Genomic DNA, 24,057 nt, shown 5'->3' with positions numbered 1-24,057 from the left:
GAGGGGCCGCCTGCTCCCACTCTCCCACCCGCAACTCAGGAATGTACCGGGGTGCTCAGCCCGGAACTCACCCCGCCACATCGGCACCCCCCAATCCTTTGCCCAGCATCGGCATCCCCGGTACTCTTCCACCGGGATCCACCCCGGTACCCACCCGGCGCATCGGCAACGCCCTGAACACCCCCGGTACCCAATGCGATACCCAGCTCAGTACCCATCCCGGTACCCATCCCGGTGCACCGGCATCTCCAGACACCGGCACCCCCGTACTCCAGACACTCCAGACACTGCCCATCCCCCGTTATCCTCCCTGGTATCCACCCGTCGTACCGGCATCTTCCGCTACCCTCCCTGGTACCCATTGCGGTACCCAGCCCGGCACCCACGCCAGTGCATCGACACCCCCCAGTACCCACCGATCGCATCCCAGCACCCACCGAGCGCCCACCCTGACAACCCACCGGGAACCGACACCAGCGCCCACCGCCCGGGCACCCCTTCTCTTTGCAGAGAACCCTGCGAGAAGCCGGACTCTTGACAGGGGTGACCCCGGGCACTTAGGGGTACGCACCGCCGCTAAAACCCATTTTAGGGCAGAAAACGTCAAATCCCCATTCCCCCTTTGCAAGCCCCCGAGATGGGGTAAGGAGGGAAGCAGCATAGGGGTGCGCTGTGCCTTTAAGGGGTCCGTTCCTCGCCGCGCAATGCATGCTGGGAATTGTAGTTCTTTAGCGACAAGCGCCCCGGAGCGGCTGCGGCGACTGGACTAAACATCCCAGCAGGCCTCGCGGCTCCAGGCTGGGGGCGGAGGAGGTGTTTATGGCGGCGGAGTGGAGCGCTCTTCTCCTCACCTGCCGGCGGGGCCATGGCGGCGTGTCCGCCCTGCAGCGAGGCAAGTGGCGGGGGGGCGCTCCCTCTCCCTTCCTGCGAGCGGCAGCGGGACCGGCTCTCAACCCCGCCCGCCTCTCGTTTGGCAGAGCTGGAGGTGCGGCGGCTGCGGGGCGGGCTGGGCCCGCGCCCCCCAGCGCTGCTCCTGGCCGTGGAGGACCCCTGGGCCCACTTGGGCAGCGGCGGCGCCACCCTGAACGCTTTGCTGGTGGCGGCCGAGCACCTCAGCGCCCGGGCCGGATACACGGTGAGAGGTGACGGCCTCTGGTGGGTCCGGGGAGGCTGGAATTCAGGAGGGGATGCTGGAAGTGAGGGGGGGTGCCTGTCCTGTCCCCACGGACTTTTCCCTGCTCTCCTCTCCCAGGTGGTGACCGCTGACGTTCTGAGGGACGCCCGCATCCTCATCTTGCACATGGTGAGAGCCGAGCGGCAGCCCAGCCTGGGACCTCTCATTGCACCCACTGCGTCCCGGTGACCCACTATATTCTCTCTCCCACCAGGGCCGCGACTTCTCCTTTGACGACTGCGGCCGTGCCTTCACTTGCCTGCCCGCTGAGGAGCCCGGCGCCGCAGCCGAAGCGCTGGTCTGCAACCTGGACAGCCTTCTGGGGACCATGACACACCGGGTCTGTGTAGCCTGGGGATGGGGCCCTGGGGATGGGTTTGGCTCCCAGCAAGATGGAAATGGTGTTGGGTTCCTGGGCTCCTTCCCTGTCCCTGGGCATGCGGTCCTTCTCTTGGCAGCTCTGTGTGGGCTCCCCACCTGGCGTCTGGGTCTGCAGCACCGACATGCTCCTCACCGTGCCCTCAGCTCCAGGTGAGCGGGTATCAGCTTTGGCGTGGGACAGGTTCCTAACAAGCAGCACAGCTGGTTCAGCCTGTGCTGTGCTCCCATGAGGGTTTGGATGCTCAGCTGTTGCTGTCCTGTGAATGAATGGGAGCATCTGTTGTGTCTGCAGCAAGGTGGTCAAGGCTGGATGCCGCTGCCACTTCTGCTGCCATGGTCTAGGTTTTCAGACAGTTGTGCCCAGTGTGAGTACATGCTCTGCCCCAGTGGGCACTGGTTTCTGTCCCTCCCCCCAGGGATCAACTGGGATGGCTTCCAGGGCGTCCGAGTGATCGCAGTGCCTGGGAGCCCAGTATATGCCAGGAACCATGGGGTCTACCTCGCCAATGAGCAGGTTGGGGAACTTCCCCCTTCAAGAGGAATCTTTGGGAGGTTCAGGGATCCCCAATCTTTTGATCTCTTGGGTGCTGAGATCTCAGTACTGCTGTGGCTGCTTAGCTTGGGGTTTCCTGAAGAGCTCACTGGGGTGATTTTGCTCCCAGGGGCTGGTGCATGACATCATCTACAAAGGCACAGAGGCCCAGATCCATCAATGTGCGGGGCCAGACAGCACTGTCCCACTGGTATGGCACAACTCCGGTGTTGGTGACCCTACCAGCCCCATCCTTTGTGTCACCACAGCTGCAGCCTCAGCCCTGATATGCCTGGCAGGTTTGCGGAATTGTTTTCTTCTCCTCGGATGCTGCCGAACAGCTTCTGGCCACCCATGTCATCCCTCCTTTGGACGCCTGCACCTACATGGGGCTGGACTCAGGGGCACCACCCATCCAGGTGAAACCCCTTCTGTGGAGGACAGGACCCTTTGCCACTTGGGTGTCACTGCTGGGCATCTCTGTTGGGTCTGTGTGCCCTCACACTGCCAGATTTGGGTGGGAGAGGTAGTGGGAGGGAGCAGGGTGGGGTTCAGGATAGCTGGACCCAACAAGTCCCTTCTCTCCCAGCTCTCCCTCTTCTTCGACATCGTGCTGTGCATGGCAGGGGGGATGACAGAGGAAGATTTTGTGAAGGGTGGTGGCGATGCCAGTGTGAGGAGTGCCCGCTCTGTGCTGTGGACAGCTCTCCGAGGCTTCCCTCTTAGCATGGGTGAGTGCTTCTTTCCAGCTTCTAGTGAAGTGTCCCTGCATGTCCCTGTGGTTGTAACTAGATGATCTTTAAGGTCTGTTCCAACCCCAACCATTCTATGATTCTGTGCTGTGGTGAGTGCATGTGATGTGACCCATTCCTGGGCAACCTTCCCTGCATGGGGAGAGATGGGGTGGTCAGAGCCTGATGGTCATGTGTGTCTCCCCACAGCTGTGGGTCCCCAGGTCTTCACTCCCCACCCCTTCAAGTGGGGGTGTTCAGCCTAGCTCACATGAGTGTAAGACACACACACTTTTTTTGTCAATGTGCTGAAAGCTCTCCTGCCCCGCCCCAGCCTGCATTCCCAATGCGTCCTATGACTACATGACCACCTCTGCGAGCGACCACATCCGCAGCCTGACCCTCCTGCCTGGCTCTGCCAGCCACCTCCGATTCTGCAAGACAGCCCATTCCCACGTGGATGTATGTCCTTCCATCCCCAGCCTTGCTCATGTGTGTTTTTGGGGGTTGCTCTGGGCTGTGTGCCCAGACCCTGGTCCCATGTGTCTCTATGCCCTTGGCAGCAACCCTGTCTCCTGGAGGATGATTCTTCAGTCACCAACTGCCTGCTGGAAGGAGCTGTGCAGCTGGCTGCTGGCAGTGTCATCCAGCACTGTCACCTCCAGGTACTTGACTAGGATGGGGGTAATGCACAGCTCCCAGTGCACTGAATGGGCAGCAGAGTGATACATTGCTGCCTAAGATGGAGGAACCACAGCTGTGAGATTTGGGGTGCCCTTCCTCTTTGGAGCTGCCTTTTGGCTGATGCTGAGCACCCTGGTGGCTGTCATCCTCTGCAAACAAGGGGATGAGGCTGTGGCTTCTGGCCTGTCCTGAGCTGGGAACCAGGGCAGACCCTCTTCTTTGGGGGCTCTGTTATGGCTGTGAGTCCTGGAGGCTGTTACCTAGCCTGAATTTCTGTAGTCTGTGTTTCTGCAGCCTTGTGACAAAATTATGTCCTGCCACCTGGCATGTTCTGGCACCAGCTTGTCTCTCAGGGTGGTTGTCTCATTCCACAGTCAGGATTTGGCTCTGATTTGGGGGTCACTGTTGCTTCTTCCTCAGGGTCCCCTGGTGATCGGTCCTGGCTGCCTCCTCTCGGGCCTCAACGTGGGCTCCTCACCAGCCCTGCGTGGCTATCCCCTGCGTGATATTGTCCTTCAGGGCCACCACGTCCGGCTGCGTGACCTGCCCTGCCGCGTGTTCACTCTCACCGGCCGCCTCGACGACTGGCAGGTGCGGGGGCAGTGAGGTGGCACAGGGCTCCCAGTGCAGCCAAAGTGTGATCAGCCCCTCTGTGTCCCTGCAGAGCCCTATGGAAAAAGCCACCTACCTGAACGTGCCCTGGGCTGAGTTTTTCCAATGGACGGGTGTACGGTAGGTGCCACATGTCAGGATGGGACAGGAGACCCAGCTCCTGGAGGTGTCATGACCACCCCAACCCATCTCCCATTACAGCTCCCCTCATGGAAGGTGTCCTCGAGCCCCAGGGCAGTGTTGATGGTCTCTCCCTCCATCAGGGAAGGGGACCTTTGGGATGCCGAGACGCCACGGGGGAGCCGCTGCCTGCTCAGTGCCCGCCTCTTCCCGGTGCTGCACGCCCGCGAGACACTGGGGCTGGAGGATGTGCTGTGGCTGCTGGGCCTGGCCACTGTGGCCAGTGAGCAGCTGGCACGCTGGCGGACAGCCTGGCGTATGTCCTGGCAGGAGCTGCTGCCCTGCCTGGACATGGAGGCTGAGCTGGGTGCCCGCCAGGCCCTGTTCTTCCTGCAGGGCCAGCGCAAGGTGCGGCGGGTGCTGCTGGGGTGCCAGGACAGCAGCCTCCTGCCGCTTGCCCGCAGCGCTGTCCATGAGGGCTACCACGAGGCCGTGCTGGGCACGCTGGATGAGGGTGAGCTGGACTCATGAGCTGCATCTCTCCTTATCAGGACTGTTCAGTGCTCCCTACCCCCTTCATTGATCCCCCCCTAACTGCAGGACCCCATGGGGGTGCACCTGCAGGGTGTTCAACAAGCCCTTGCAAGCCGTACAAGCCCTGCTGCCCTGGGGACAGCTTATGGCAGAAGTGGGCTGGTTGGGGTGCAGCCTGCAGCCTCGCTGTGCTTTGCAGCCTCCTTCTATTTTATTTTTTAGTTGCCTCCACAGCCAGCGATGCTGGTATTGCAGCACGGGCACTTGCCTGTATTGCTGATGTCCTGGGCTGCATGGCACAAGGGGAAGGGGGCTTGCGGAGTGGTCCTGCTGCCAACAGGGAGTGGGCCTCAGCTTTTGGGCGCCTGGAGAGCGGGGACATCGCTGGTGGTGTCCAGGAGCTGGCTGCCGAGCGGCAGAAGTGGATGAGCCGGTGAGGCTGGGGCTGGCAAGAGACAGCTGCCCCATTCCAGGCATTGGTGCTGTCATGGAGACATGGAAATGGGCTCGGCACCTCTCTTATCACAGGCCGGCTCTGCTGGTGAGAGCAGCTCGGCATTACGAGGGGGCTGAGCAGATCCTCGTCCGGCAGGCAGTGATGTCCTCATGCCAGTTCGTCAGTGTGGAACAGGTGGAACTGCCACCCTTGGGGCACTGGGTGCAGGTGGTGTGTCCAGCCCGCCTGGACCTCTCCGGTGAGCGCATTCCCTGAGTCAGATGATCCTTGTCTCACCCCTGTGGTGCTGGGAGAGATAGAGTAAGGTGCAGTAGGAGGCTGATGGTGAGTGTTGGCAGGTGGCTGGAGTGACACACCCCCCATCACCTACGAGCACGGGGGGGCTGTGGTGGACGTGGCGGTGCTGGTGGATGGGTGCCGGCCCATCGGCGCCCGAGTGCGGCGCATTGTCCAGCCAGAGCTGCGCCTCATCAGCCTCTGCGGGACAGCGCGGAGCGAGGTGGTGGCAGAGCTGGTGTGCCGGGAGCTGGAGCACTTACAGGATTACTGCCAGCCACATGCACCAGGTGAGGGGTCACCTGCCAGCCTGCTTCTGTGCCTGTGATGTCCCATTGGTGCCAGGATGGCCCTTTTTGGGGCCAGTGGGATGAGGGAGCAGGTAGCACAGCAGGCACCAGCTTTACTTCTTTCTTGATTTCAGGAGCCCTGCTCAAAGCTGCCTTTATCTGCACCCAGGTTGTGCAGTTCCCCTCACAGAGACCCTTGCGAGCCCAGCTGATGGAGAGTTTCGGGGGTGGCTTTGAGGTGCACACCTGGTCCAAGCTGCCCCATGGGTCTGGCCTTGGTAGGTCTGCAGGGAAGGGGCTGGGCAGTCCCTCACTAGTGCTTGGGAGTCTCTCCTGCTGCCAGCACTAGGATGGGGGATCCCCCTTGCTGCCACCCAGCCCTCAGGGACACAACAGTGTCTCACTGCCCTGGCCCCACCTGTGCTCGCTGCAGGCACCAGCAGCATCCTGGCAGGAGCAGTGATGGCATCCCTGTACCGGGCAGCAGGGAAGGCTGCCAGCACAGAGTCCCTTATCCATGCTGTGCTGCACCTGGAGCAGAGGCTCACAACAGGTAGGGCCTGGGGGAGCAGCTGGCTCGTGAGGTTGGGGGTCCCAGCAGTGACTGATGACCCTCTGCCCTGCAGGGGGTGGTTGGCAGGACCAGGTTGGTGGGCTCGTTCCTGGCATCAAAATTGGGAGGTCGAAGGCTCAGCTGCCACTCAGAGTGGAAGTAGAGCAGATCCCAGTCCCTGATGGTTTTACCCAGACCCTGAATGATCACCTGCTGCTGGTGTACACGGGGAAGACTCGCCTGGCCCGCAACCTGCTCCAGGTAATGCCTATGGGTGTCACAGGCTGGCCTCTGCTCCCCCTGTGGCCTTTGGTGGCATCCCCTTCACTTGTGCAGAGCTTTGTCACCCCAGAGGAAGCTGCCAAAGTCCATGGGCACAGCATTACCTCCCCAGGTGCTTCCAGAGCCAGGAGGACAATTGACAGGGACATTGTGGCCTCTTGCAGGACGTGGTGAGGAACTGGTATGCCAGGCTGCCCTCCATTGTGCAAAATGCTGATGCGCTGGTGAGCAATGCTGAGGAGTGTGCCCAGGCCTTGAGGCAAGGTGTGAGCCCCCTTCCCTGGGCCAGGGTGACCCTTTTAACAGCTAAAGAAATACAAACTTTCTCAGGGAGAGGCTGTGCAGCCTTGGAAGGGAAAAAGGCTGGGGGGTGCAGGCTCTTGCAGCTGCAGAAACTTCAAATGCTCCCCTGAGCCCACCCTCACCAGGCAATCCCCTGAAATTCAAGCTTGAACAAAGATTTTGAGAAAGAGGGGGTTAGACATGCTGAATCTGATTGATTAGCAGTGTGCCATTGGTGACAGGGCTGGGGGCCATGCCTGGTCAATGCAGCGGGTTTATGTGGCTGCTGCAGAGAGGAAGCTGGAGCATTAAAGCAAGCAAATCCTCCCCCTGTGGAGGATTAAAAATAGCAACGTGACAGGGCTGGGGTTGCCTGCTCAGCCAGCAGAGCTGGGAGGAACTGGAAAAGAGAAGGCAGAATTTAGTTTGGGCTGAGCATGTTTTTGCCCTTTGGGTGAGAAACAGAGACAAGCAATTTGTAATATTCCCTCCTCTGCAGGTGATCTTCTGCTCCTTGGCAAGTGCCTGGACCGCTACTGGCAGCAGAAGAAGTGCATGGCCCCGGGCTGCGAGCCGCTGGCCGTTGGGCGCATGATGGACGCTCTCCGGCCCTACGTTCATGGGCAGTGCTTGGCTGGGGCTGGCGGTGGTGGCTTCCTTTATGTCCTAACCAAAGCCCCTCGGCAGAAAGAGGCTCTGCACCAGATCCTGGCAAACACTGAGGTGAGCTGTGAGCTCTCCACTGTTGCAGACAGCTTGCAGCAGCTGTATGTAGGGCACCAGGAGCATCTCTCCCCACCACACATGGGGTGTGATTGCTTGTTGTTCCAATGCCCTCCCTGGGACCTTGGAGGTGAGAAGGGGTCCTTTGCTGGCTCCTGGCCCAACCTACCTGTGACTTTCTTTTTTCTAGGGACTGGGCAACTTCAGCATCCACAGCATTGAAGTGGACACGGGTGGCTTCTCTGTGGAGGTCGTGGGATGTGATACAAAGGACAGTGCTCACCCTGGAGGGGACAGGGCTGTGTGAAGGCCTTCATCCCTGGCAGATAGCCAGAACAGGTGCAGGGAAATCCCTGCTGCTTTAGGGGCAGGTTTGTCAGCCAGCTTCAGCAGGTGCCTTAGGTCTCCATCTGGCCTTTTTGTGTTGCTACTTGCCCCAAAAGCCAGAGCCTGGAGAAGCTGTGACAAGTTGTGCAGGCAGGCAAAACTACCCCTGCTGGGTGGCCTTGCTGGAGGGACAGTTTGCCAGGGCCTCCACCCTGATTTTGGTGTTTCACTTCAGTTTTTACAGTTCTTCAAAGGGAACAAGCTAGTATTTGTGATGCTGCATCTAACAGGAACCTTCCTGCTCTACCAGCAGCAGGGACCCAAGGTGCCTGTTCATCATGCAATGCTCCTGCACCAGGGGATGCAGCTGAATGTAGAATCGAGAACTGCTCCTGTCCTCAGGCACTGTTACAGCAGTGAAATAGTGAATACTGAAAGCAAATTTCTAGATGTGCAGTCTGTCTGAATAAAAAGCTTGTTCTCAGCACGTGTTTGCACCCCTCTGTCCCTAGCAGGGCTACTCCCTTTTCACAGGGTAGCAAAGGCGCAGCAGTGCATGGGAAAAGCTTTTCCAGGGGTGGGAATGGCAGAACCTGCTTGCAAGGGCTGGTCAGCTCCCTCTATGGCCCTGGCTGAGGGAGACAACACAGGACTGCAGCCACAGGAGGCAGCCAGGCAAGACAAAGAAGATCCTCTGGATGCCTTGGCACAGGGTAGGAGAAGTGGAGCAGAGCAGAGCTCCTGTCCCACATGTCTCCAGTTCCCTCCAGGCCCACAGCTGAACACACCACTGGAGACTGCAGCTCAACCAAGTGAGGTTTATTTACAGAGTAACTGTACAGAGCCAGCAGGGACACAGCTCCACTTCCTACAGAGGCTTTCTAGTGATTTTCAATCACCTTCCCAAGGAAATCACTCCTTCTCCCTTCCACAGAACAGTCCCCATCACCACCTGGAGAGAGCCAAGGCTCAGCATCTGTGACTCCAGTAGCTGACCCTTAAACTAGGGGCATAGAGGGAACACAGCTGCAGCAGCAGACCCGTATTTGAGCCACACCAGCCCCCACCTGTCCTGGCCTGTGGCCTCCTGCAGGGCAGCAGAGCACAGGGAGTCAGGAGCAGGCACTGGTCTGTGGTCTGAGAAATAGCATCATCCTGCTCTCAGCATGAGAGATTCCTCTGTGCCTTGTTTTTGCTCCCACAGAAGGATGGCAGGTCTTCTTGCCAGGCACAGGAAAACCCTTTGCTCCAAGGAATGTGAGCAGAAGGGCAGACATCCTCCCATCCCCACACCATCAAACAGCCAGCCCCAGGCCAGGATCTGGGCAGGCTCCAGGACTGCAACGTTCCTGCCCTTAGCTCCAGCGTGGTGCTGATCCAAGCACCCACCAACTACAGGCGCAGCCGCTTGATATCCTCACTGCGGAAGTCGATGCGGAGAGCCAGCACCTGCCGGACCTCGGCGGGAGTGAGGCGCCAGGTGAGTGGACCCGAGTTTGGACCCCAGTAATCCAGAATCTCTGTCACCTGGGAAAAGAGAGGAGCTGTAAGAGATGGCTCAACACACACACTGCCTTCACTGGTACGTTTGAACCCGAGCACAATCAGACATGGGGCAACTTCTCCAGGTTCTCCACGCCCTGTAGGTGTGACAACATCTGGATGAACTCAGTAAAGCCACGTGCAGTGCAGCTGGTGTTCCCACAATCCCCTGGTAGAAGCAGAGCGAGTGCAGCTCACCCTTTCCAGGTTGAGGATGGTGGCCATTTGAGAAAGACGGGCAAACTTGTCACGGATAGTCCACGTGGTGACTGTGGTGAGATAGGCTATGAGGGACCTCAGCTCCTTGTCGAACTGCAGACCACCGAGCTGTGGGCACAGAGGGAGATCTGTTAACTCCCCAAGCAGACCCAAGGGTTGTGCCAAGACACCAATTAAAATCACAAGGAGATGGGGAAGTCTCTGAGCAGGTAGGTCCCAGTTAAACCATTTATTGCAGGTTTAAGTAACTTATGTTTAGACCCACCTTAAAACCCAGTCCCCTTATTGGTGCCAGCTCTTCTCAGTCCCATCACCAAACCCATTTTGTCCCTGTGGGTGCTGATGTACAGGTGTCCCTGAACTGGTCACTGGTGGTTGCAGTTTCTTATAGTATAATATTTACATCTGCCCTGTCCCATCCTTTACTGAGGATTTGCAGTCAAGACAGAGTACACGATAGAGGAATGTTTTGCTTACCCTGCTGAAGGTGGATTTGAGCAGCACTTTCTCCAATTCAATGGCTATGAGACTGGTCATAAGACCAGTGAGAGTATCATAAATCACTGGAGACAGTCCAGCCTGGAAGCAGAAACCTGTGTCATTCTGCATTCAGGAAAAACTGAGCAGACGTCTCTAAAGCCCAAGGCTAGAAGAGCTTACAAATAAGGACTTAAAGGCTTGGCAAGAGGGGAGCACCACAGAGGTGATCCAGGTATGTGGGACCTGCAAGCAGGCTTTGAGAATTGCAGGAGTAGGGCATGACTGGATCCCTAAGAGCCCTGCAAGGCACTGAAGGACACCTCTGCTTGCTGAGCAAGGAAGGAGTTGGAGGATGCCACATGGAGGTCTGGCCAAAGCCTGTCAGGCTGCTGCCTCCTCTCACCTTGAACTCTGTCATCTGCTGTTCCAGATTGACGATGAACTGCTGGACCCAAGGATCATTGGCCTCATAGTCGCTGAACTCCTCCTGACAGTGAAATGCAGAAAGGGTTGTTTATGTGGCCTGAAGTAAACCACAGACAGTGCACAGAGGACAGGAAGGTAGGTCCTTCCTGGAGCAGCATTTCATCCCTTCCGTTTTCTCAAGCTCCTCTGCAGCCAATTGTCCCTTTCCAAGCCCAGCTGCAGAGCAAGATCTGGGTATTTTACTGATACTCTGTGCCAAGGAAACAGCAGATAACTGAGGGGAAGGAAACAGTGATTGCTCTGACTGTGCTGCTGAGCAGAAGACGGAGAGTACCCAAGTACAGCCAGAAGCAGAGAACACTGAGCCTCACCTCCTCGATGTTGTGGGAGACAGAGAGAAATAAGTTGATCCACGGCTTCACCTGGGGTTTGATGGCTGTGCTGTTGAGCTCGTTGAGACCTTCCTGAGGGAGGCAGCAAGCAGAGGGGACAGTGAGGCACAAAATTTTTACAAACAGGCTGTCTTGATGCTGCTTCCCATTCTCAGCTGGGAAAACTGACCCACAGACTTGCACAGGAAACTGAACCCAGAAGGCCCAGATCTCACGCTCTTCCGGTGCTGGAAGGCTCTGAGGACAGCATGACAAGAAGAGGAGGAAGGATGTCGGCCCAGAAGCTGCTGTTGTCATGACTTGTGGTCTGGTCTGAAGGGCTTGTGCTTCCCCACCCCCCCCCACCCCCCAGCTACAGATTTCCTGCCAGGAGCGAGGCACGCGGGGTAGAAAACGCAGACTCTGTTTTTTCACTCGCCACCAGCCAGGGCTGTGACTGAACTCAACTGATGCCTCCCACCTCCACTGTAGCTTAGCTCAGTAGGAGAATCTAAAAGGAGGATAAAAGCTGTAACCACAGTTAGTTCCCTGAATTAATCATAACCCCTGCACATGCTATCTCCCCTGAGCAGCAGGCTGTCAGCAAAGGCTGTTTGGTCCCCTGTGATGAGAGCTCTTAAAGCCCTCTCCTGCCAGCCACCCCTCTTTGGCTCAGCAAGGTGTCACGAAAGCTCACTCAGCATGAAACTACGTCGGTACCAATTCTGACTGGCATTTGATAGAAGTTTTTAACTAAAACTGGCATTTCTGAGCAGGGCCTGCTGGCAGTTGTCCTTTTCTGAGGCAAATCCAAGCATGTGTTACTCAGGCAGCACAGGAGCTTCCTCCTCAGCCTCTGGATTGCTTTGCAGCCACTTTTAAAACCGCACTAGAGTCAGACTGGAGAGTTTTACTCCTTACTGATGAGCTCTTTGGTTTTGATACTGACCACAGTGCCCAAGAGGGTTTGCTGGCAGTGCTGAACGGAAAGCATCTGACTGCCCTAAATGGCAAAGCCAAACAAAAAATAACCTGACCCCTCTGTGAAGTAGAAAGGCAAACCTGGTTCAAAATAGTCTCTTTAGCTTGGTTTCTCTCCATATGCGATACCAGGTCTTCCTGCTTCTCTCCCTACCAGAGACCACTGTGAAATTTTAGGACAGCAGGCCCCAGCATGCCACAGGACGCTGGGTTTAGCCAGAGAGTCTTCTGCTCCATGCTGAGGACTATTTGCATTTGGGAAAGAAGGAGAAACCTGAGAAAAGAGCAGCTTTTCTCTACCAGCAGCCTGTCTTCAGCATTACTTAGTGAGGCTGTGGAGAACTTGACAGTGTGCTGTGCCACGAGGGAGAATGGAGGAGATGGAAATGCTATTAATATTTCTTCTCCTAAAAATGCTGAACCAACTGCAAGTCCATGCTGAGTGAAGAGAAATGAAGCAACATTCCTTCTGGCTCTGCAGCTGCTTCCAGTGCTTTTTATGCAGCCGCCAGCTGGTGTGGCTGTGTAAACGGGCTGGGGCTGTTTCCATGCCTCAAAGCTGACTGATTTGCTCCCTCCTGCACCTTACCCAGCACTCTTGGAGTCAGACATGGCCTGGCCCTGGGCTGAGGTGACTCCTGCCAGAGTTCTCCCTGAGGACACCAGCAGCCTGTGTTGGAAGGCAGCAGTAATTTGGAGAGACACTCACCTGCAGCAGGTCACGGAATTTGTTGGAGACAGCAGCCATGTCTGAGAGGCAGCTCTCAATCTTCGCCTGTGCTTGCTCACCCCCGAATCCTTGGCTAAGCAGTTTGCTGCAGTCACTCTGCAGGGAAGAGATCCACGAGCAAGCTGCAAATTAATAACCTGGGCAGTTTTTATCCCTTTGTGTTGCTGAGCTCTGGCTGCCCACCAGCGTGTGGGCTAGGACAGGAGCCCAACTCCTACTCCTGCAAAGGCAGAGGCTGCTGGCTCCAGCTGCGGGGAGAAAGGACAGCAAGGAAAGAAGCCAGGGGCTGTCTAGCCTGGCACCAGAGAACTGCAGACTCTCCATGATGCACCAGGTTAGTCAGGCTGGAGGAACTGGTATTTCTGGCTGCTACTATCAGCCGGAAATTGCTCTGCCAGCTCAAAATTGCCTCCCTAAGGCTGGAGGGCAAAGACCTCAGGAACTCGCGCTTATCAAAGTCCAGATGGTTTACTTGACCCCCACCCCCGCCAAGGGAGGATATTACAAATTTGATTTAGAAAAAACCAGTAAGGAATACAGACTGCACCTCCAAAGTCTTCTTTAGGGTCATGATATTTTCACTGCAGACTTCCACGTTGTTTAAGGTCACCTGAAAAAAAACCCAAACAAACCCAAGTTGGATTAAATGAAATTTCCCAGCACCTCATCCTCAAATCCACATATTTAATCCATTCCCTGCAAACAGGACAAACTGAAACACAAGTAGTTGAGGGACAGAGCTGCTACCGTGAGATCAAAGCAGTGCAGATTCACCCAGCTGCATGCAGCTAAACTACAGCAACTGAGCACATGTGCTGAACCCCCAGCTAGTACAGAGTTCAAGACAATTTACTGTTTTTCCTCATCATCCTGTTCACGATGGTGTAGTGAGCCCCACTTGTTGATGATGGATGGAAGTCACAATGTACCCCCAACTTTGTGTCATGAAGAAGGGAGCAGGAGGGGCTGAGAGTGAAGTTTTATACACTGTGTCCAGAGCAGCAGGGGAGACAGGGAGGCATGGGCAGATAAGTATCTGTTCTCCACTGAACAGACTGTTCTCTACCTGCTGAAACTGAACTAAATGTCAGTGTAAGGCTGGGGTTTGTGCAAACAGGGAAATAAGGCAAGGTGACAGGTGAATGAGGAAATTCAGTAGAAGAACTGACATTTTAAGCCCTTTGCTTCAGAAATGCAGAAACCTGTAACAAAGAATTCTATGAGATTAAGGAGTTCAGTCCCTCCTGCTCCTTTTGTTGCATTCTCTCTTCATACAGTGAATGTTCCAAGGAACCTCTTCAGCACTTTTGTTCACAACAGCTTAGAGGGAAATGGATCATGGTGATCCAGCCCCTCTCCAGTGCCCTGTCTCTGCCCACAGGTCTGCTCACACCTGGAGAGACCAAAGCCAGAGATGTTCTCCCAGTGAGTCCACAGTGCAAAGTATACACAGCATCCCAGCATGTGTTACGCTGCAGAAGACAGGAGTGACAAGTGGCCCCTTCAGATGCTCTCCAAGGCGTCTAGAATGCTTCCTGTGCCTGTTCAAGCAAGCACAGAGCTGCAGTTCTGCTGTTAGAAGGCAACAGGAGGATCTTGCAGACCAAACAGCAGACAACTCTGCTCTAATGAAAACTCTTCAATCTGATAAGTGAAGGAGCTGAGCTTGGGCCAGGACTTTTTAATCTGGAGGAAGGTGTGGATGAGATGCTCCCCCACCACCTCTGTGCAGAGCCTGTAAAGAACAGGATTGTTCTTTACACAAGACACCTCAAAAGAGCACAGACTCTTCCCCAGCCCAGAAGGAACTGTCATCACAGCAGCCCAAGAGGCACTCACAGGCCCCCAGTTGCACAGGCCTGGTGTGGAAGCTCTACAAACGTGAGGTGAGGCAGAAGCATCAACCAGACATCCAAAGGCAGGCCACCCACCACACCTGAACAGGTTTTCAGGTTCTCTGAACATAACAATCACACCAATCCTGTTTCCAAGAGTTCCTCATTGTCTTTCTCCCCACCCCAACTCACTCTACACCAGAACAGCCACTAAACCTACCAGAAAGGACTGCTTGGCCTCGTCGGTGCTTTCAATGCCTTTGGTGTCGAACTTGCCCTGCTGCAGGCTGCTGTGCATGATGTTCACAGCACTGGTCACCCCTCTCTGGAAGTCCTGGAAGGTTGTGGCTGGGAAGCCCTGCTTCAGCTTGTGGTACAGAACCTCTCTATAGGCAAGCAGAACATACCAGGGTTTAGAGCAAGCAACAAAAAAATTTTGCTCTGTGCCTGGGGACAGCATTCTGTCTGAGATCTGACCTGAAGAAGACAGTGGAAGTTCAAAGGGGAAAAATGGGCTCCTGACAGCATCTGAATGTTGAAAGAAAAATGTAATCACCCAGTTTCTGAGCTTCTCTGAATATCCTGCCTACAGTTGGATAGAAATGGAATGAAAAACAGCAGTTTCTGCAGTCTCAGCCCAAGTTTGGGTCATTAAGTAACCCAGAGGACAACTAGGAGTGATCGTGTACCCTCATGCAGGGTAGGACCCCAATGCTACAAGGCAACTCCATCTCGTAGGGATTTTGAGCCATGAGGTTCTTTTTTCTGTTTGTCTTACAGGTGGATCACCACTACCGTGAGAAAAGATGCCCAGATCCAGCTTCCCACACCTATCACTGCTTCCTATGAGCATCTTCCTTGGGGGTGACAAGCCAGAGGTTCAAAGGAATAGAACACAAGACCATCTGACAACAACCACTGTTTGCAGAATGTGAGGTGGAGTATTACATATTACAATGAACCTGGTGTATTTTCATTACCTGAAGTCAGACTCCAGCTCAGTGGTAGAGTGGTTGATCATAGCACAGAGACAGTCTATGCTGGAGCTGGACAGAGCACGCCCAATGCACTTCTTTACTATATAAAACACATCATCCACCATGCTGGAGGTGAGCTGGCCCTTTTCGTAGCTGTCCATGGCAACAGCCTGCAAAGAAAGCTGTCTCAGTGCCCTGAGCTCACTGAGTGGCACCGCCCCAGCCGCGCTGAGACCAAACTGTCTGTCTGCCCACTTCACCTGAGTGGAACTGTACACTGTGTGGCTGCTACCACTCAGACTGGTTTGCAGTAGCCCATAGACCTGGAAGATACCTGGGGTATGTCTGAAGTCAAAGTTCAGAAACAGCCACTTGCTTTTCAAGGCCAAGGGAAACAAAAGACTTTCCCAACAACTGCAGATTTGCCATGGATGCACATCCCTCCCTTGGGATGCTGACCAGAAGACTGAGGAGCACACACAGAAAAGCATCTAAGAGGTTTTCCCTACCTTGTTGACAGTCTCCCTCATGAAGTATTCCTCCATGGTGATATAGTAGCCAATGAGTTCTTGCATTGTGCAGCTCAACAGACAGTTGTTGAGGAGCTTGTCCAGGTATTTTTGATGCTCTGTGGAACACAAGAGAGATCCATGGGCAGGAACCCAAGGCCAGGAGGCAGTTCCACCAGGTCCCCTTGCTGCCTGTCTCATGGGACCCAACAGACTCACACCTGCCAAGCCCAGCCTAGAACAAATCACAAGCCTCAAACTGTGGAGCTGAATTTGCTGAGCTGGATTTTGCAGGTGACAAAAGTGATTTCCAGAACTCTACAGAGTACCAAGACCTTGAGCCTGTTTTTTTGTGACCTCCACCTTTAGGATTTGTGCCTGCAGTGACCAAATGGCTCTTCCTCTCTGGGGACTTTACTTTGTTATACTCTACAATCATTCTTAATGTTCATTTCCCTGTTAGAGGGAACAACCAGTGCTGAAAACAGGTTTGCAAAGTCTAGGCTACACAATTGTGGTCCACAGAGCGCTCCCAAAGTGCCTTTGCAGACCCTGTGTCACTCTGTTCTGACACTAATTCAGGTATATCTCCATTTCTGGCTTTAATGAGCAGATCCTATCAGTATTGGTACTCAAGGTGTTACCTTGCTTTACCTCCTCTGAGGCCATGGCATCTCCCACCTCAAAATCAGCTATTATTCGTCTCTTGATGAACCTCAAGTAGAGCTCACTGCGGGCATTCATCAGAGTGACTTCTGTTAAAATAGGGTCAAGCTCCCTGGAAGAAATAGCAAGAATCAAGACAGCAAGACAAAAGGAGATGCACTAACTTAATTCAGTTAAGTAGCATGTTCTTTGTTCCTTTACTATGAGATCAGTACTGCCCCTTTCCATCTGTGCTGTTGAGTGGAAAGGCTCAGCAGAATAACTGGTATGTACAAAGCATGCACACACACACACAATCAAAATATCCCCCAAAACCATCTCCAAGGAGGTATCTCTACAATATTGCTTTTTTCTCACAAACTCTACTCCAAGATTTAGCAACACTCCCCCTCTTTTTCCTCATAGATGTGAGGAAATCCACGTTGAAATCACAGTGGTAAAGACTGCAAGACTCAAAGCAACCTGACGTAATTTCAAAATGAGCCCTGTTTTGAGTGGGAGGTTTGACTAGACACCTTCACCAGTCCTTCCCTACCTGAGTTTTGCTACAATTCCATGAGCCCTATGTTGCCAGTGCTAGAAATGCCTGGTCCCTGCCATCTCCACATATGTGTTTTTGTGCACAGATTCACGTGTTTCTCTGCAGATGATGAAGAATCTGTTTAAGCTCAACAGCTCAAATGTGAGACAAAAAAAGCATGTTACAATGCAGAACACAGTGTTCAGATCAGAGATGACTATGAAAAAAAGACTGACACATCAGCTTTTTCATCAGCAGCGTGCACAGAAGAATTTTCCAAATGCTGCTTGAAGCCTCATGGTGCACAAGTGGGAGAAGGAAACATCACCTTCGTTTTACAGATGAAAAAGAAAAAAAAACAGAAAAGTGGGATGCATGCAGAGTTACTCAAAGCAAATAATAAGTGGATATTACTGCTGAAATATTAATTATGCAGGCTCACATACAGATCTTCCTTGAAGAACCTAAGTTTTCTTTCAAGGCATGTTTGTAAGTCAGGCAGTCCCAGAAGGGCTGGGTGCACTTTCAAATGGCCTAGCTTAAGGGTTATGTAAATATTCACAATAAGGGAAAAAAAAGGGAGACTGAAAGCACTGCAGTTAATTTTTAAGAAACTGATGGTATGGAGCTGCTGTAGCAGCAGTACAGATTAAGTAAGACTCAAAGATTTATTCTTGATTCTGTCACAAATTATCTGTCCAGGGAGCTGCTCTATTTTGTGGGCTCCACAAAAACTGTCCTCTGGCCATGAAAGGGTAGTGGGCACAGGCAGTTAAAAGCTCAGTCCTTCATGTGCAGTGATATCGACAACCCTCCAGGAATGCTTAGAGCCAAGGCTTAGAACTAATGACTAAGCAAAATAAAGCCCCACTACAGAAGCTTCCTTTATAGAAGGGCAGTGAAGGGCACCTAACAATTGGATTTTATGAATTAATACCCATAAAGTTTCTGGAAGAGTGGGAGAGTTATCTAAATACTAAGTAGTGTTAATAACAACTCAAGAATGAAAGGTTAGAGAGCATAAAGAGTTTTTCTTTGTACCTTGGTTCAATCTTCTCTGCAGAAGAACTTCTCATCATGCTATTCTGGACTTGCTGGAACTGCAATCACAAAAGAAAGGGAGTCTTTGCTGATGACTTGGAGTTAGCAGACACTTCGTGTGCTATCACCTCAGGAAGCGCTTACTCACTGGGGGTGAAAGGAATGCTTTGCAGGAAGCACAGCCAGAGAAGGGAACCATGTAAGTTCATTTCCTCCTCCTCCAAGGCAGGAGATGGAGGATCCTCCATGCTGCCAGGAAGGGTGGTGGGATGGGACTTGACCAGAGGCACCAAGGTATGTGACCATCATAAGCCCTGCATCTAAGCAGGAACAAGTCAGTGGGGAAGGTGTACTGAAAGCACCCTACAGACCTGCATAGCAAGGAGTGCCCAAGGTGCATTTACCATGCTCCAAATGAATCCTTCTCTACATCAGCAAGCACAAATACAGACTCAACCCCTTCAGCTATCAGAGTAAATAAGGAGTAAAGCAAGGTTTCTCTCAATACACAAGGTCCAACTCTGCTGCCTCTATGGCAGTGGGAGCCCCACAGATCTGGATGGAGGGCACAGCTGGCTGCACCAGGCAGCCTCCTACTGTTCTTACCTGCCTGTGATAGTCCCTCTCCTTAATGAACTTGTCCACCACCTTCTCCACCTGCCGGTCACACTCCACCTGCAGGTGCTTGATGAGGGTGTAGAGCCTCCCTGGACCATAGTAGGTCTCCACAATGGGCTGGTGGGTCTCCACAATGCGAGCAATCCCTGTGGGGAGAAGAGACTCAACCAGCAGTTCCTAGAGCCTAGCAGAGCTACACAGGTCCACCTGTGTAGACCTAAAAAAGGATCACTCATTCCACAGATTGACTATGAATCTCCTGGAGCAGAAGCCATTTATCCATCCCTAAAGAGAACTCCTGCCATGCCTTGTGTGCCAGCTGCCCTTCAGCCCAGCAAGATACAAGGTATGAAACTTCCCCAGGACAAAGCCACACAAGCTAAATCTGGCAGGGGGCACAACTACTACTCAAACCCAGTCCCAGCTCTCAGCACCTGCAAAGTTACAGGGAAAAATCAGCCTAGGGATGGCTCTTGGGCACACACTTGCTGCAGAGAGCAAGCATTAGCAAAGGCAAGAACTCCTTGGAGGAAGAGCTCATCTCCAAGGAACTGTCTCTACAATATTGCTTTCCTCTCACAAATGCTCTACTCCAGAAGTTAGCAATGCTCCCCCTCTTCTGACACTACTGCCAAGAAAGCTCTACTGGTGCCAGGCGGGGAGAGTAACTAGGCAGGGGTGCAGCCTGGAGCTAGAACAGATTTCATAGAGAAAGTGGTTAATCACTATGGGATCTTAATTACTGTCTTTGGCAACATTCCCACAGAGCATTCATATTCCCTTCTCTCCCTTTCTTCTCTGTTTTCAAGTTCCCATGGTGCTTCTTAAAGAGCCAGGCCGGGAGGCACCAACAGCTGCTCATCCCTAAGGGATCTGATTTGTTTGTCTGGAGAGCTGCAAGTCTGAAGAAACCTCCAGGGAATACTCATTTGTTTTGAGGATGCAGAGAACAGGAAGAGTCTGATTCCTGGAGGAAGCCAACAAATCCTTCACAAATCCACTTCGTGCCTGTACAAGATGTACACAGGAAAATTTGCTTATTGTGATGCCCTCTCCTGGTTAAAATAAATCCTACTAGTTGTGTCCCTGTCCCTCCAGTGTCAAACACCTGTAGCTCAAAGCAGAATGAAGCATTTTGTGAGCTAAAATTAAAAGCATTTAAAATGATGGACAGTCTCATCATGGACTATTTGCAATCAATCAGAAAAGAGGAAAAGAAGATTACCTTCAAAGAGGAGTGTCAGGGTGTCTGCAAAGATGACAGCAGCTCGACGGTCACTCATGTCTGTCCCCATCACCAACTGCAGGTTCTCTTCTGCTTTGTTGGCCACCTGCATGACAACAGGACCAGTCAGCTAAACACCCAAAGGTATTCTTCATCCCACAGGTCCTCTGTCCTTGCCCTAGAGAGCTTTCATTGGCCCTCCCAAAGCAAGAGCTATTGCTGTTGTTCCTCTTTTGAACAGGGATCCTTTCCTCTCTTAGAGAAAACTCAAGCCTCAAGGAAAGGCAGAAATTTGTTCTCTTTCCAGGCTCGCTGGATGATTTTTAAGCAAGTGCAGAGAGCAAGACACAGAAGAAGTCAGGCAGCTCCCTGGATCTGTACTCAGACACCAGAAAGTCCATCCCAGCATGCAAATGTGGGGAGAGATATGAACTAAGGCCAGTGCTATTTTTTAAGGTTAACAAGCCACTGCCAAAATCTCCTTCCACAACATCTGTTGACAGAGACTGGGTTTTGCTTTCCCCTGGGTGTCACAGAGCTTGTTACCTGCTTGCAGAGGTACTCAGAGAACTTGCTCAGCCCATCTTCATGTAAGCCTAGCAGAGGAAAGATCTTGAAGAACCGTTCCACCTGGGGCAGATCACCCTGCTTCATAGCTGCATCAAATTTCTCCGTAACAATTGTCTTCAGACGCTGCTCTGCTTCCTGCAGGAGCTTCAGGTTGGCATCAATTATTCCTCCTGGTCAAAAGGACACGAAAAAAAACGTAAAAGCAACAGCACAATGTTAGTACTGCATCAAGGGCTACTTTTTTTCCCAGGAGAGTGACCAGCACTGCACAGCCCCAAGCTCAGAAGGCAGAAGACACATTAGAGTTCCTCTACAGGCAAAGACAGACAGGTTAGTGTGTGATGTAATGTTGTGATTTTGCATGGATGATAACACATCCACTGGAATTTTCCTCTTAGGAATCTAGCAATTTACTCCCTCATTTCCAGTTGCTCTGCTTGGTAGCACACCGTAACACAAGAACAATTCTCCTTGACAGAGACTTCTCTCTCACTTCTTCTGGTCTGAACATCTTGTCCTTTTTTTAGTTAGCACCTGAAATACTATTACAGCTGTGTGCCAGGAATTTCCTTTTCAATTAATGCTAATTCTGGTGTAACAACACTTCAAAAATGTTCACCCCTAAGTCAGTCTATAAAATACTAAGATCTCTGGCCAGCGTTAGATCTGCTTTGTCTGCTGGGCTGAGACAACCCATGGGAAATGAGCAGCCTCTAGACATTCATTGGAAAGGTGACTTACCAGCATCTCCTCACAAACGGTGCTTACCTTCCTTGCCCTGACGACTGAGCTCAATCACTGACTTGTCCAGAGACAGATAGCGATGGATATGAGCTGCTGCTTGTTCATAGTCCTCATTTCTCAGGGCTGTCTGAACTCCATCCATGCAGAACTTCAGGTCAAGGATATCATCAGCTCTCTGAATGGCCTGATAGAGTCGGTTCTGCAAGAAAGGCAACCAGTAATGCTTCCAGCTGCAGGATGGACCAGAGAAAGGGAACTGTGAGAAGACAGTGTGAGGGAAAGAAGAAACAGACTGAAGCAATACTTCTTTACACAATAAAACTACAATGTAGCAAAAAATCCCACACTACTTAAAAAGTGCCAAGACCAGTGGCTCTGCAGGATGAACAGCATTTGTCAAAACTGAGGCTGAACTTGGAGGCCATAGTCCTCTGTAACAAACAGGTAGAGACCAGAGACAACACCACACATTATCTGTTTGATCTGAGCAGCTGTGCTGAGTGCTGGCATCAACACCCCTCAGCTTGTCCCCAGACAAGGAACAGAACAGCCAGATTCCTGACCTGGCTTGGGTGACAATGGACATTTCCACTGTCCTCAGCCCTGTGTAGTTGCCAAGATTACCAGTCACCCTTTTCAGGGTATTCTACCAGGAGCTGCATGCTCAGAAGGGGATGCTGGAGATCCAGCTGCTATATGGATGAGCATTCCTGGAAGTGTTCAAGGCCAAGCTGGATGGGACTCTGAGCAACCTGGTCTAGTGAAAGGTGTCCACGTCAACAGCAGGAGAGCTGGGAATGAGATGAGCTTTAAGGTCCCTTCCAGCCCAAACCATTCTATGATTCTATCAGTCTTATACCATGCAATATCCAGGAGCCCAGAAAAACACAGGTGAAACAAAGAGCATAGCAGTTTCCAGCCCACCTGCCCACCACAAGCAGGGCACTGTTGTGCTGTGAGCACAGAACACAGCTTGGTGGTGACACGCTCCAACCCCCTCAGGCCAGTTACCTTGGCAAGGTCGAGCTGACGGACTTTACTGCTGACATTCTCAGCCAGGTTGCAGGTGAAGGTGATCATCCCTGCCAGCTGCTGGGCATCCCCCTCGATCAGCTGCAGGTTAGGGCTGGGAACACACAGGAACATGAGATGCACACATTAACCAGCTGGATGGTGTGCAAAGAGAGTGACTCTTCCTCCAAATACAGCTGGTCCTGTTACAGTACTCTCATTTCCTTCCCTTCCTCTGGGAGAAAAGCAGGAGAAAGGAACAGACTAACTGCTTTGGGAGAGGCTGCACAGACCACTGTGCCTTGCTACCATGCATGGCATGAACAAGCTACTGGGCCCTTATGACATTCTCCACTCCTGAAGTGGAGGTGAAGACTGCAAACGTTTCCTCTGAGGTTCTACTAGACACAAGGTCATTCAGGATGACTTTCCAGCCTGCCTGCACAAGTTCACCCTGATGAGGCAGTAATATTTGTTCACACCTGTAGACAGCCTGGCACAAGACACCTGATGCAACAATTGATGCTGAAACCTGGCAGCCTCTGAGATGACACTTTCAAGGCTTTTGAGGCTGCTTGGCCTACACCAAAATTGGTCAGCCTGAGTGAGGGCACAGCTGTCAGTGCTTCTGAAAAGAACTGGGCACCTGGGGATGAGGATCCAGCTGGTGTTCTCTACCACAAACTGATTTGAAATCTGACATTTTCTGAGAATGGATGGGCTTCCCCTACAACAGTGAAAGGAGTATCTGGGTCATGCAGCAAGAAGGAAGAGGGGGGATGGAACACTAACCCCATGCGATGAAGAGCAACCATCTTATTCTCTATAGTGCTCTGCTGCTCCAGGAGGGCATCCAGCTCTTCCTGCACGACTTTCTAAAAAAAAAAAAAAAACAAACAAAAAACTATGAAGGAGGTGTTGTGTGACTCTCCTCCAGGCCAGCAATTTATCACAGAGCCTACATCCAAGCCAAAAACACAGAGCTAGCAAGGCATTAGTGTTTCCAAGAGCTCATATGACAAATTAATCCTTTCTAATAGCTCTTTAATCCTCTTAATCTTTATGTTTTGCCATTTGAAAACCTCGGTTTTGGAATCCTCAACACACCACTTTTAAGTCAACCCACAAACTCCTCCCCTGGCCGGGTTTCCACTGCACGAGATCCCAGAATCTCCAGGCTGCTCGCGATTCAGGGAGCCGCGGAGGCGACACTGACCCCTGGCCGGGCCCCAGGGGCGGCTAAATCCGTATTAAACACCTCTACAGAGTATCCAACAATGAGGGGCACAGTGACAGCGAGGCATCCGCTTTAAGGAGCCCCGCCGCCTCCCCTGCCAGGCCCCACACACCTCCTCCTCACACAGCCGGCTGTAGGCGGCCTCCAGGTCCGCCAGATCGGTCAGCGACTGGATCCGCTCCATGGACAGGGCGGAGGCGGCGGGGCCGCCACCCTCCCCTGACGGCGCCTTCGGTCCCGGCGCCGTGGCCGCCGCCATCTTGGCACGCAGCTGACGCGGCCGATATCGCCGTGAGGCCCGTCGGGACCGTCAAGGCGGTGCCTGAGCCTTGGCGCCGCTCGGTCCCGCCCGGCAGCGAGGGAAGCTAACGCTCCTTCAGATCTCCATGCTAGAAGG

General features: G+C 53.0%; 2 protein-coding genes and 1 long non-coding RNA gene across 9 annotated transcripts; 2 read left to right on the top strand and 1 right to left on the bottom strand.

Annotated features, from left to right (window-relative positions):
* The first annotated feature begins 806 nt into the window (after positions 1 to 806).
* FCSK (fucose kinase) lies at positions 807 to 8,445 on the top strand. 7 transcript variants are annotated; one of them, XM_015639876.3, is made up of 24 exons: positions 807 to 892; positions 978 to 1,135; positions 1,253 to 1,303; positions 1,389 to 1,514; positions 1,633 to 1,705; positions 1,972 to 2,069; positions 2,218 to 2,298; positions 2,387 to 2,506; positions 2,677 to 2,818; positions 3,153 to 3,280; positions 3,382 to 3,483; positions 3,923 to 4,093; positions 4,167 to 4,234; positions 4,378 to 4,748; positions 4,991 to 5,201; positions 5,297 to 5,463; positions 5,564 to 5,791; positions 5,926 to 6,069; positions 6,225 to 6,344; positions 6,418 to 6,605; positions 6,791 to 6,890; positions 7,408 to 7,631; positions 7,822 to 7,970; positions 8,194 to 8,445. In XM_015639876.3, exons 1-23 carry the CDS (start codon positions 820 to 822, stop codon positions 7,936 to 7,938), a joined length of 3,261 nt encoding a protein of 1,086 aa, XP_015495362.1. In that variant the 5' UTR covers positions 807 to 819; the 3' UTR covers positions 7,939 to 7,970; positions 8,194 to 8,445. The 7 variants fall into 7 exon arrangements, 5 of the variants coding, with proteins under 5 accessions (XP_015495362.1, XP_015495361.1, XP_015495368.1 ...); XR_001523716.3 differs by having other exon boundaries at positions 6,791 to 6,850; positions 7,822 to 8,445; XM_015639875.3 differs by having other exon boundaries at positions 7,822 to 8,445.
* Positions 8,446 to 8,762: 317 nt separating this feature from the next.
* On the bottom strand, positions 8,763 to 23,948 carry COG4 (component of oligomeric golgi complex 4). Its single transcript, XM_015639883.3, has 19 exons — positions 23,773 to 23,948; positions 23,216 to 23,298; positions 22,424 to 22,538; positions 21,437 to 21,611; positions 20,645 to 20,838; positions 20,099 to 20,204; positions 18,862 to 19,019; positions 18,256 to 18,314; positions 16,673 to 16,806; positions 16,029 to 16,147; positions 15,523 to 15,689; positions 14,763 to 14,928; positions 13,255 to 13,317; positions 12,687 to 12,803; positions 10,997 to 11,089; positions 10,603 to 10,686; positions 10,197 to 10,298; positions 9,699 to 9,827; positions 8,763 to 9,485 (listed from the first exon to the last, which is right to left on the bottom strand). Exons 1-19 carry the CDS (start codon positions 23,917 to 23,919, stop codon positions 9,351 to 9,353), a joined length of 2,346 nt encoding a protein of 781 aa, XP_015495369.1. The 5' UTR covers positions 23,920 to 23,948; the 3' UTR covers positions 8,763 to 9,350.
* LOC117245009 lies at positions 17,828 to 20,049 on the top strand. Its single transcript, XR_004499114.1, has 3 exons — positions 17,828 to 18,454; positions 19,117 to 19,219; positions 19,683 to 20,049. It is a non-coding gene; the product is annotated as an uncharacterized LOC117245009 (long non-coding RNA).
* Positions 23,949 to 24,057: the final 109 nt, after the last annotated feature.

Source organism: Parus major, chromosome 11, assembly GCF_001522545.3.
Source record: "Parus major isolate Abel chromosome 11, Parus_major1.1, whole genome shotgun sequence".
Classification (NCBI taxonomy): Eukaryota; Metazoa; Chordata; class Aves; order Passeriformes; family Paridae; genus Parus; species Parus major.
The sequence above is the reverse complement of the archived record's forward strand: the minus strand, read 5'-3'. Positions and strand labels throughout refer to the sequence as shown.